Raw genomic sequence first — 13304 nt, forward strand, 5'->3', positions numbered from 1 at the left:
CCCATCTATTGAGGTGATTATAAATAGAGACGGAATGAATTTCAATCAACAGTTGAGGAAAAAAGGGTTGAGGTGTAAGTGTGTGTGTGTGTGTGTGTTAGTTATCATATCATATTTCACCCCCTAGTGGTTGGGTCATAACCAATAGTGATGGTATAATTGCAAAGGCACATCTTCTGTGTCAAGAATACAATTTTAATCCAAATATTGTGTGTGCTGCAGTGACCTCAAGGAAAGCAGCCAGACTAAATAACCTCCAGGTTAAAGTGCTGTTGTGGAGGGAGTGTCTCATTACATCCAATGAGCTCTACTGTATCTGATTAACCGACATTAACCGGAATTATATGTCATGATGTCTGATCGCACGGTCATATACTATTATAACAAGTCATTACTCACGACTATAGTCGTACTATATCATACTGTTTAGCATGGTGTTGAGGGGAGTGATGCTGAGCTGAGTCTTTCTGTGTTTGAGATTCACTGTGATGAGTTGCTCTCTTAAATACATGTCAATCATGTCCGGAGTGGGAGGATTCATTTACAGTAAATACACGAGTAAGCACAAATGAGAACACACATTGTTCATATGGAGACAAATAAACATGTAAGCAATGACACACACATGTCTATACTTGTGAGGACCCTCATTGACAGAATGCATTATTGAGCCCCTTTCCTTTCCTTAATGCCCAGTGGTAGAACAAGTATTCAGATATATTACTAAATTAAAAGTAAAGTACCCTGCATGCAAAATTATACTTAGACCGGCAAAAACTGACCACTTGGGGACAAAAGAAACAAGTTGTGAACGCAGCATTGACATACGTTGCACTTTTAAGCTGATGTGGCAAACTTGTTATAGCAAACAGTTGCCTACTTACACATAAATAACTATTTACACGGTTATGGAGCAATTTTCGCTGTTCACTTTTTAGTTTTTACCAACTCCTGAGGTAAATCTGACTGTTAGGCTTCTAAATGCTCCTCTATGTTCACAAGCTAGCAGTTTAACCTAAACCCTTACCTTAAACTTAACATGAACGTATTTGTATTTAAAACCCTTACCGGCGTACTGTAGCCTTTACAGAAGGGAAACCACCCGAAAAACATTCTCACTTCCGCCTTGTTCTCATCTGTCTGAAACTCAAATAGGTTCTCACAGAAATAGAAATACAACAGCAGACTCGCGCACACACTCACTATCTCAGCAGGACATCTCCAAAAGGTCAGCCTTGAGTTGAAAAACGACTTGCCGCTTTAAGAGGCTGTTTTTTTTCTCTGAGTGCTCAATTAACAGCAGATCAATTCAGGAATTATACAGAACCAGAGTGCTGTATGTTTTGGAAGAGGTGGTTTAATATGCGTTTGCGTATGTCTGACTATCAGCCCACTGGACCTGCCTGAGGTTGTAGTCGATGGAAGGTTGATCAAGGCCTGGCAGGGAAGAGGAAGGGCTAATTAAGTCCACGGCCTGAGTTTTGTGTGGCAGGCCTGGTGAGGACTGACAGCTGCTCCTCCTGTCTGATCCCTACTGAGATCCCCCGCAGCGGGAAGTTTCCCATTGAGAAGGTACACCTCTAAATAATTGACAGATAGATTTAATAGTTTGTTTCATCATGGCACACAGTAATAACCACATGCTTGCTGGTTGTCAGACTTTGAGTTTTTAAATATGAATGGTAGACATTTTAAGTATTAAACAGGATGGGTCACTGTTCTTTTTTAGGCCTGTATGTGCATTTCGAATCCTGGTTTGGCCTCACCAGGATTTGAAGTGCACGAATGTTAATTTGATTGCATTAAAAGTTGTAAATCCTTTGCAAATTTCTCTAGAGCCATCTTTAACCTGAGAAAGACCATTCAGTTCCCTCTAAATTGCATCCTTGCATGAGAAATGGAAAATTAGCAAGGAAATGACCCTCGTGTTGATATGGTCCTACTCTCATTCATCTCCAATTACAAAAACAGTTTTTCCGCTTACTGCTTGCGTTTTTTTGACTTCTTTAATCAAAGTGAAGAAATGAGAGTAGTAAATGTGGCCTTGGACTCTGTTAAATATGCACTGGTCTGAAATCTGCTTACAGAAATGTAATAAAACCAGTCCACAAAACATCACAGGAGGCATGTTCAACTCTCGCTCTTTGGTATCATGACCGTACATATCCACCTATTTCCTGACAGAGAGGTGTATGTAAGAGCCAGCTGTGGCTCAGAGTTGACACGGTTTACTCGCAGGGCTGCTGCGTATAAATAGGACTGACTGAACTATGGTCTCATTTATCGTCAGGATTGATCGTCTGGCTCAAGCAGACCACTGAGGGGTGGAGGTGATGTGGAATCCAAGATAGATTGGACGATGTTTGATTGCCGCAGTCTGTTAAATCCATTCAGTTGACAACATATTTTACCTTATGCATATTTGAATAACAGCACAGCGATAGAAATGCAAGGTGTAGTTTATCAGTTTTTTCATTCCTCTGGTGGAAACGGAGTTAATTTTACTCCGACTGGTGATTACACTCTGGGCCTGAGCGTATTCACAGATGCACAGGGCATCACACTCTGTCTCCATGTCTATTTTTACACGCATGTTTGAGGAGTCGAGGCAGAGTGCCAGCGTCACTGCGACTCACATGATTGCTCACGAAACGCCTCACTGCTAAAGCTGTTAGACGATCCATGATCAGCCACACTCCAGAGCGGCGCAGAGGAAGGGGGGGGGGGGGGGGGGGGTTTAAGACACTTGTTGAGTGTGTAATTTAGTGCCAAAGTCAACATTGAATGTAATCGCATTACCTGGGGTTCATTGAAATGTCTGGAGTCAGGGAACATCAGCAAATGAGTGCATCACCCAAAAAGGCTTCTGAGGCCAAATCAGTAACAACGACGAATACAATTTGTGTTGCTCATGGTGATGAATATCACAAACTCTGCAATTCAGCTCTACAGAGCTCTTTGGCATCTTTCAGTTCATTGATTTGGCTTTCTAGTCCACAACTTTGCTGTTTTGATTCACTTTCAACACTTTCATTGCATCGTTGGCTGTCGCACGAGTGCTGTACAGCAGCTCATTTTAGCACTGACAACCAACGTTAATGTTTGTTGGAATATTAACCTTACAGCCGTAACTTCAATATTGGTTTGGCTGTCATGGCCCTATGCCTGTGCTCCAGCGAGGCACAATGTTGTATAATCTTGCTTGTCAACTTGCTGCAAAGTGACGAAACGTTCAGTTCTTGCCTATGCAGTTCACAGTTCCCTTTCAACGAAGCATTTTTTGCTCCCTATGGTCTGTAATCTAACTTTACATGGCTGAATGCCCTGTGCAGTCCACTTCACAACCAAACAGCGGGCAGTCAAAGCTAGTAGCTGGTGAATGTAGTGGAGCATTCAGCAGCTAAAGATTAAAATCTCCTCTTAACTAAAGAGCTAATTTGGTGGATGAGTTGGCAGAGACCGAATACAGAGCTTAAATGAGAGTGAATATTTAACTTTAATTTGGGAGGTTGCCAGAAACCAAACTCCAAATGAGTGTTGCTTCTTATCTGCTGGATGTGTAACAGGAAAATGTTTCCTGCTACCCCCAAAGTGGTCAAAACATAAGTTATTTTAGGTCTAATGTGCTTTTTAGCTCAGGTGCTCATTGGCAGAACGAGGAGAAAAGTGATTTAAACTGTCTTTAGTTGTGCATGATAGTTAAAAACATCGACTGATTTTTTAAAATCAGATTAATTGAACATTCTTCTCTATGAAGACAATGTTCAACGTTGTTCCATCACCAAATGAAATGACTAAAAAAATTTACAAATCATCCAACTATCACAAATCATCAGAAATATTTTATCTTGAAAATATCTGAAAAATAGAAATATATTTGAATGTATAACTTTTAATACTGTATAAGAAAGAACCAGACTTTGAAATAGTGTGTGTGTGTGTGTGTGTGTGTGTGTGTGTGTGTGTGTGTGTGTGTGTGTGTGTGTGTGTGTGTGTGTGTGTGTGTGTGTGTGTGTGTGTGTGCGTGCGCGCGTGGCCGCGTGTGCGCGCGCGCGGCCACAGAGATAGTTCAGGTGCCCAGTAGCCGTCTTGACTTTTGGCTGGAAGCGAACGCTGTTGCCTTGGATACCTCTGTCTTTCTTTCTTAATTTTCTCTCTTTCCTCCCCTTTCTTATCCTTCTCTCTGTCCTCCGTCTCGCGTCCCCCAAAAAATCTCTCAGCGATAACCTTTCAATCACTGAGTCAAATCGGTGGCTCGGTCTAGGTTTAAGTTAGAATCCCTGCGGGCTGGTGGGAGTAAGATTATATTTGCTTTGTTTATTTAGCGTCTCATAGCTTGCATATCCCTGAGTAACCCTGCTGGCTACAGCTGCCGATGCAGCATCAATATGTCAGTCTTTGGTCCCATTGCCTCCTCCTCACCCACCGGTTTAGCAAGCTTCTGACACTCTAAATAACCATCGTCTTCTCTACCACAGATCTCCCGTCATCCCCCTTATCACTTTGTCCTGTTTCATCCTTCTGTTATCGCTGCCTCCTTCTTACTTCCGCTCTCCCCTCCCTGTCTCCACTTTGCGGATTTAAGCTCCCTTCCTTCCTACCTCTTCTGCACATAGCCAGCAGAATGGGGACTGCCCACGCAGAGCATTAGATAAAGAACACATTGCTGGCTTAGCGCAACCCCAGAGCGGCTGGTGTTGAACCGACAACCAACACAGGTCCCATAGAGCAGGCAGTGAAGCTCGTAGTAAGTGACCGTGTTCATGGGGTCGCGTTTAAGGCCCACCCGATCATCCCTCGCCGATAAGCCCTCTGTTGCCTCTGTGTGTGCGTGTGGATGTCTGTGTGTCGCTGTCTGTTGCAGCTGACCTCACATAATGTTTAGCCTGCGTCTGGTTGTGTCCACGGCCCGAGGCGCCTGACATGCAGGTTAATTCTGTTTTGTTTCAGAGGAATCGGTGTTCGCCTCACTATCAATGCTTACATGACATTGTAATTGCAGTGCTGCTTGGTTTGGTTTACTGTGATTCACTAAATTAAATCTGTCCTCTCTATTCTAAGAGCACTTACTTTCCGTGCTGTGTAGAGATATCAAAGAAAGATTTCTGGTGTCATTTATTACACTGTGTACATTTCCTGAACTACTGTTGTGCTCTGGTGAATAGACCACGTCGCATTTGTGTTTGACCCTATTTGCCTTTCTGTAAATCTATTACTTCAAGGATGAGGCCGGCAATGTGCTATAAATGTCAACAAATTCTACAAAAAGACCAAAACCAACAATGAACTGTTGACACTAACCAGTGTTGTTTGTGTATCCAATGCCTGATATGGCTTATTCCTCTGTGTTTAAACTTCCATTGTTGCTCAAAACCTATTAAAATGAGCCCCATTGTTGCACTGAGCGGCATGTTCTTTCATTACCAAGAACATGGGCATTGTATTTCACCTTGAGTTGATCCCATCATGTTGCCGGAAAGATTTACGATTGCACCAGATCTGCAGCTTAAAATAGTCCCTAACAAATGCACTATTTACTCCTTTTGGAGCAATGTTTGCGGTTGTTTTAGGAAATGAACCATCCTTTTAGAAATGGAAACTATATATTCATGACCTGTTTCTCAAGATTCACTTGGACTTTATGGTCTGAGAGCCACAGTCACAGTAGGTCATGCTGAGAGACGGAAAGATCAAAACATGTTTGGTTTTGATCTTTAAAAGGGATTTGACACAAACATAGAATATCACCAGGCTTATCCTTTCAAACGAACATACTTTACCAAGTCAGTCAAAAGTTCCTTAACTTCTTCCTTCCACTCCGTTTGAGTACATGATCCTCACCACCATCATCGCCAACTGTATCGTCTTGGCTCTGGAGCAGCACCTTCCTGGAGAGGACAAAACCCCCATGTCGAAGAGACTGGTGAGTTATTCACACATGGAAACATCTGCACACACAACCACACGTCACGCTTTTCTGTCAAGTTGCTGAAATCAGATTAGTCTAAACTGCCTCTGATGGAGCCTGTAGATCCTCAAGAAACACAAACATGACCTTTTTATCCACAGTGCTTCCATTTCAGTTCAGTGTGTCAGCTAATTATCACTCCGATCATCTGCTTACAGGAGAAGACGGAGCCCTACTTCATCGGGATGTTCTGTTTGGAGGCTGGGATCAAGATCATCGCCCTGGGCTTTGTATTTCATAAAGACTCCTACCTCAGGAATGGATGGAACATCATGGACTTCATTGTGGTCCTCAGTGGGTGAGTCGAACAGTGTGTGTGTGTGTGTGTGTGTGTGTGTGTGTGTGTGTGTGTGTGTGTGTGTGTATTTGAATGCAGGTTTGAAGATCAGCGTTTTGTATTGAAAGGGCTGGTGATTCTGTGAGATCTACTGTGTTCACAACAACCGGTCTTCTTTAAACCTCAGAAACACAATGTATGTCAATTTATAAATCAAAGGTACTTGATTTTGGGAAAAGTCCTCTTTTACCACAACCTGTTACTCGCTGATCACCTTGTTGGATTAACAACCAGCTGAAGTCATTCTCCAAGAAGCTGTGTACTGTGAGGTGGTGCAAACTTGTAAACTTAGAGTACATCTTAGAGTACATCTTAGAGTACATCAATAACATGGTCGTTTAATGCCCCTAATTTCCCAGGGGGCTTATGTCTGCATTAGTCTGTTCTGTGGGGGAAAGGTGTTACATTAAAGGGCATTTTACAGCAGTTACCAGAAAGGTGCCTCACCGTCAGAGCAAAGAGAGGAAATTTCTTTCGATTTCTGCAGATTAACCTCTCTCACACACACACAAATGAAATATTAATCAATTCACAGCACAGACGTACAATGGCTTGGCAGACAGGGTTCTTAGAGAATTCTACATGATTCTGGGTGTTCAATAATTGATGAGCCGAGCTCTGGCTTCTTAACGATACTCCACCCGCTGTTGGAGAGAGAAAGGGTGCGACGTAGGAGGAGGAGGAGGAGGAGGAGGAGGAGGAGGAGGAGGAGGAGGAGGAGGAGGAGGAGGAGAATTATAGACACAGTGAGGCAGACACATGCTAATTGATGTTCTAATCTCACCTGCCTGAATGGGGACAGAGAAGAAGACATCAAGACAATCACCCTTCACCTTTCCATTAGTGTTGTGTATAGATCAGGAAGTATTGATGTGTTTGCTTCTCCTGGTACTGAGCTTCGTGTGTGACGAGGCTGAAGTCATTTGAATCGTCCCAAATAATGCAATCTCATGCATCTGAATATTTTTCCAAAACTGTTTTCAAAAGGAAGATACTCCTTTTTCAAAAGCGAGCTCAAAACGTTCGCATGGCAGTACAATGTCTGTGGGTTCAATCTAAGCTGCCGATTGTGACTTGGGGGAGGAGTCGTGCTTGATCTGGATGGAATAGCCTTCCAGCTCTCTTTTTTATTAATATTCAGCATGATGAAGTGAGCTGCAGATAGATCCCCCTGGAAAATTAGCATTCTGACCACAGCAAAGACAAATTAATGAAAATGTTCTCGCTCTGTCTCTTCCTCCCTCTTTCTCTATAACACACACACACACACACACACGGACACATTCACTCACCTGCAGGCCATCACTCGAGGTTTGCAATCTTATGAGACAGTTAATGAAGATTATGAGAACTGATGATAATATTTGATGAGTCACAGTTCTGTCTATCAGTTAGTAGGAGGTCTCTGCAGACAGGAGGGGGTCACAGACTGCGTTACAAATACAGATACAGACTCCCCAAACTCCTACTCACACATGCAGTATGCATGCAAACATCCTAAGCATGATGCACAGTATGAACCAATATGCATTTTCATGCTTCTCTTATGGATGCCAGTAGAGATATGAAATGAGGTGAGTGAGATAGGTCAATTGTATTCATATAATGCAGAATCACAACATTTTCTCAAAGGCTTTCACAATCTACACAGCATCACAGCGTCTAGCCTTCACGGTGTCATCCTTTATTCAGACAACAAAAAGCTCCAAAAATCTTTAATGAGTGAAAAAAAAGAAACCTTAGGAAGAGTAACAGTGGTTTCCCTCTCCCAGAACGGACAGATATTCAATACATATTGTTATAAAGAGCAGAAGGTGAGTTTAAGTGCGCAGAAAACCAGGAAAACGTGAAGCGTTCTGGATGTGATTAAAATAATGTCATTGACCTGGTGTGACCCCAGACACAGAGGGATTCTGGTTACATCCACAGGTCTAACTTGTCCCTTCAAGGCTTAGTGTGCAGCATGTAGTCAAAAATGGCTTAGAATTGCCAACTACACTGACTGTTTGCTATTCATACCTTCAGTACTGTTTCCCTGCAGTAAAACCCGTCATCCGTGAAGCATATAATGATCAGTCTTGTTGACATTGTCATAGAGATGTTGATTCAACTCACATGACTGCACTGAGCTGACTTTGAGTGAAAGTTTACATGCTTGAGTCCTACAGGCAGAAACTCTAATTTAACTGTTGACTGGTAACTGTGGGAGAATTGTTTTCCTTTTGGAGAAATAATACACGACTGTTCACTCAGACTGCAAAACGTGTGAACCTTTCCACAGTGGATACCCCTGACTCACTCAACATTGTGTTTGGACACGTGTAATTATGGAACCATTTGCTAACGTGTCGACGCTTGAGGCCACGATTACCTCAGCAAGCTTCCTCTGTGTTTCACCATGGCCTGTATCACACACGGAGAGAGTGAGTGGGAGGGACGTATGAAAAACCAGATTGCCCTCGCTGTTTCCTTTAAGGCTGTTATCGTGTAGCTGAGGACTGTTGTGACTGAAATTCAAATAGAGGGGCTGTGGGTTTTCTCAGGAAATCACGGATGCCTCACCAGTCTGTTACTCCTGCTACATGGCAAGTTGTGAAGGGAAGTCAGAGAAAAGAGGAGGTTGGAACCAGTAACACACAACAGGAGAGAAGTAAAGAGAAGAGATAGAGCTGGAGAAGATGAGAAGGATGCCTCTGTGTGTAATCGCACGTACTAATTGGCACCTTGGCAGTCTCATTCGCTGGCAAGCCCTCCATTAGACTGGCAAGAGTTGGCAGGGGGGCGACGCCCACCAAAGGATCGTATCACCACTATGTGCCAGACGCTTAGAGGGGGATGGGAGCGAGTGGAGGAGAGATGGAGTTTGCTCAGAGGGAGATGATGAGAGTAAAGATGACGAGATTGGAAAAAAAAGAGCATTTCAGAGCATTTTCTTTTTTCCATTTCTGGTATCCACAGGGTCTTTTTAGGATCACTGGCATTCCTGCTGAGTCAGGATGGTTCTTTTTCTTTTTTCCTTATTCTGCTGTTCATATCAACTGAATACCCAACAATCCACGATCCAGATCAAGAAAGAAAATGAGAAAGAAGAGAGGGGAGGAAAAACCGAGTCTTTAATAAGGACTCATTCAGTGTCAGATGACACAATATATACTTTATTCTCAGGACTTTGAGAAATTTGAGCAATTAGTTTGATTTTGCAGGCTGATCCTGAGACCTGAGACAGTACAAATACATAGACCAAGAGGAAACCCCAAATTCCTGATTTCTTTTCTTTTTAAAGAGCAAATCAGAAAATCCCTTTAAGGAAACTCTGAAAGGATTTTCATTGTCTGTTGCTTTTCTATTGATCACAGTATCCTTATGTTACTGCTTATCAAATAATACGTCCTCTTTAATCTGTTGGGATTTTTGGAAGTGTTCTATCAGCAGTTTTGGTGAATACCTCTTCGTGTGACTAAAATTGGAGTTGTGTCGGAGCCTTTAAACCTCCAGTGTTAAATAACAGAGAGAAGCAGCGTCCTCTTTGCTGTGAACATAGAGACGCTGCAGCCATCAGTCTTTATTCCTCACTGGGTGTCAAGACTGGGCTATTTCTATTTCCACTGCTAGCCAGGAGGGAGAGCTAACATGAGAGCCTCACATCGATCACACCACCCTAAATATCCGCCAGCGAGACAAATGAAAGACTATTATGAGTTCAGTAGCATTTAGGTATTTAAATTTCCATTTATGTCTTTACCACACATACAGACACAGAGACAGACATGTCCTCTCCGATGTTATTCCCCATCTGTTGTCTGATCGATTGATGAGTTCAGACACAGCGTGATGTGGATATGTCCCCCTGAGCTGTTACCGTGGTGAGGAAGGACCCCGCCCCAGGTTAGGCTGTCACTGGCTCCAGTCCGGAGGCTTCTCTGGTCAATGTCTCTACAATTAGACCAGACCAGGATAGATTTGTCTTTTCCTATAGTCTGATGATGCTTATTTACGTGTGTGTGTGTGTGTGTGTGTGTGTGTGTGTGTGTGTGTGTGTGTGTGTGTGTGTGTGTGTGTGTGTGTGTGTGTGTGTACGGGAAAAGGAACAGGCAGAGCGTTGGCATCACTTTTCTTTCACTTTTCAACAAACCTTTGTTTCTCAAATCAAACAAAACATGAATGTGTACGTGAGTAAGATGAAGACAGAGTGTGACCGGTGACTTTCAAATGACATCCTCTGAGTAGAAATTGGTGTTTTAGCTGTGATCCTGTATTAAGTGAGTGAATAATGATGATGGGAATTGACGGTCTAACAAGCTCCCGCTGTGTCACTGTATGCCCTCTCTGTCTCACTCTCTTCATGTTCCTAGCCGTTATAAAGAGGCTGAGTGGGCCGGGAAACAAAAACAAGTCAAGGGCCTTTACACAGTCTGGTCTGGGATCTGATCAGTAAATGAGCTGCTACACTGAGATGAAAGCGGTCTCGAAGTTAACGGGAATTCTTGTCACATTAAATTTTGTTAAATTACTCGTGTAAGTTACAAAAAAGGTTTGAACAGAAATTCACAGGAACATTTGTCAATTATAAACAGGCAATTTCTCCTTACACATCGAATTTCAGGCAGAACACCCTTTGGTGAGTTGACTCTGATTTGTTTCAGGCTCTGGTTAAAAGACTTGCTGAACAAAATACACGGGGAACAGAGTCTTCCCACAGCTTAGAAGATGGAGTTTAGAATGACATTATAGTGGGATTTCTGGAGATTGAGTTGTGCCAAGAAACTGTGGTATGCAAATCGTGGCCTGTGGGCCAAATCTAGCCACTCAAACTGAAGTTGAAGTCTCCCTCCATCTAACCTTTGAGGCAGCAGTGTCACATTTGGGGAAATATGTCAACACTTGCCAAGCAACAAGGGGAGACTCCAGGAAGTTACTGTCCCGATTCCAAGAAATAGTTCGGCACGTAACCCCCCTTTAAAACAGTGAATTGCCATTTTTATATTTTGTAAAAACAATTGATACAACATCTCGATTATTGAGCTTTAGAGGTCCTGGTTGGCAGATTTCTGTTATCTTTGGACATAGTTGTTTCGTCTGTTTCCCCCTGTTTGCGACTATAATAAAGTAACCCTTATTTATAACTTACAAGTCAACTGTGGTAGGTTTGGTTTCAGCATTGGTCATTTTGAGCAGGTGCATTTTTCTGGATCAATTTATGGTGGAAAAGCCTTTATTTCTGTCACAATCTCTGCCTTCTCTCTTATTGATAGCTGTCAGTTTCAAGCGGAGACGGTGGGCTTTTTAGTAAATAACTATCAATGTCCGGACCTCGTGCTACAACCGATGAGCTCACCAGAAGCGCATTTCTCCGAGCCGGTCAACTCTGTGCGGGTGTGATAGAAGATAATGCAAACGTTATGTGAGAAGTATGCTCAAATATTGTTAGGGACGATTCTGTCCTCCCAAAACATTGTTAAGGATGTGTCCATACCGTCCATAACCTACGCCCTTGGTGCCAGTGAACAAGGTGAAAAAAAGTGCCCATGGTTGAACCGAACTGCTTGGGTTGAACCAATTATTGCTACAATTGTTGCTACAAAGAACCTGTCTTCTTTTTCATTGAAAATAACAACTCGTTTCTTGGGGTGAACTGAAAAAAACTCTTGGGGATGCAGTATTTATCTGGCAGTCCATTTTTGTTTTAACCAGAATCAGATGTCTTCTGAGAGGCGTCACAATCAACCATCAGTGTTGTTGGCAGGAGAAAAGCGGGTGCTCTGTTTCTCTGCAAAATGCTTCTTCTTTTTTTTTTACACAGTCCATATGGGAATCCCAAGCAGAGCTAATTTGGAGAAATTGTTTTTAGACATTTTTATGATACCAGCTAAAGCCCGTATCTCCTCTCTTTACTTGGTTACAGGCCATGGATGTATTGGAGCGAGTGCTTCTGACAAGCAGCGAGATTGAATGGATGAGTGTCCAATGAATGAATGAATCGGAGATAATTCAAGAGACTGCAGGTAGTTTGAAATATCTCCAGTGGTCAGCGCACCGTGATCCAGTGTTCTGAATTATCAGTGGATCACAATGTAGGGAAACAAAGACTCTCACTGAGCCTCAGTCTTACCATGTGAGCGTCACGGGACATAGGATGTCGCATGTATACAGATTGTAAAGCCCTCTGAGGGAAATTTGTGGTTTTGGGCTGTACAGAATTAATTTAATTGACTGGGGTGGAAATTACATCATCAAAGGATCTCCACGCCAACAAAATTACATATGCAATCAGTGATCATCCTTCAGCATCCATCATGTACACTTGGAATTTGTATTAAGATAATAATATAGTATGTGAGGAGCATTAAATAAGGCGCAGGCTTTTCTGAGGACACCATGTTTTCTCACTACAGCCAGCACTGAAGCAGCTTCTTGAGTTTTGTTTTTGTCGTATCGTTATCAACAAGCACTGTGTTGCATTTGGCTTTCATTGTCCACAAGAGACAAACCAGACCTCAAGCCAAAATGCAATCACCTTTATTTAAAGAATATGTTGTTCTTGAATGTGATATTGATGTGTATTTTCTCTAGATGTGGTGAGACTAGTATCTCACAAAGAAAATCTGAGGATCAACTAGAAGTCCTCGGCGTTTCAGAGAGAAATGCTGTCTGTAGTTGCTCTCTTTTTAGAGAGACTTTACAGACAAAACACAATCATAAACGTTGCTTTACTGGGTATAAGATATGTTACATTGATATGGATTGAACAACTCAACAGTAAGAAAAGAAAAGTAATATAAATGACATTAAATGCTGCTCACGTGTTACAATAATATCAATCGTTAGCAATAATTATGAACAATAATTCAAAAAAATAATAAACAATAACATAGCAAGGACTGGAGCAATTCTTCAACAAAATGACAACTTGTACTTTTGATACTTGAATATGTTTTCTTTATAATATAGTACGGAAGAAACATTTTGAATGCAGGACTTTGGCTTCAAATGTCAGGATCA

The 13304-nt window shown here is 42.2% G+C and overlaps 1 protein-coding gene across 1 annotated transcript in view; it reads left to right on the top strand.

Moving 5' to 3' along the window:
- The window catches only part of cacna1ea (calcium channel, voltage-dependent, R type, alpha 1E subunit a), a gene marked incomplete at both ends in the record, with an annotated part of 67078 nt that overhangs the window by 19680 nt on the left and 34094 nt on the right, over positions 1–13304 (top strand). The window contains 2 exons of the mRNA XM_079267134.1: positions 5818–5923; positions 6127–6266. Coding sequence (XP_079123260.1) covers positions 5818–5923; positions 6127–6266 — 246 coding nt within the window. The remainder of the gene's footprint in view (positions 1–5817; positions 5924–6126; positions 6267–13304) is intronic.

Source organism: Melanostigma gelatinosum (assembly GCF_949748355.1).
Source record: "Melanostigma gelatinosum genome assembly, chromosome: 4".
In the NCBI taxonomy this organism is placed as follows: domain Eukaryota; kingdom Metazoa; phylum Chordata; class Actinopteri; order Perciformes; family Zoarcidae; genus Melanostigma; species Melanostigma gelatinosum.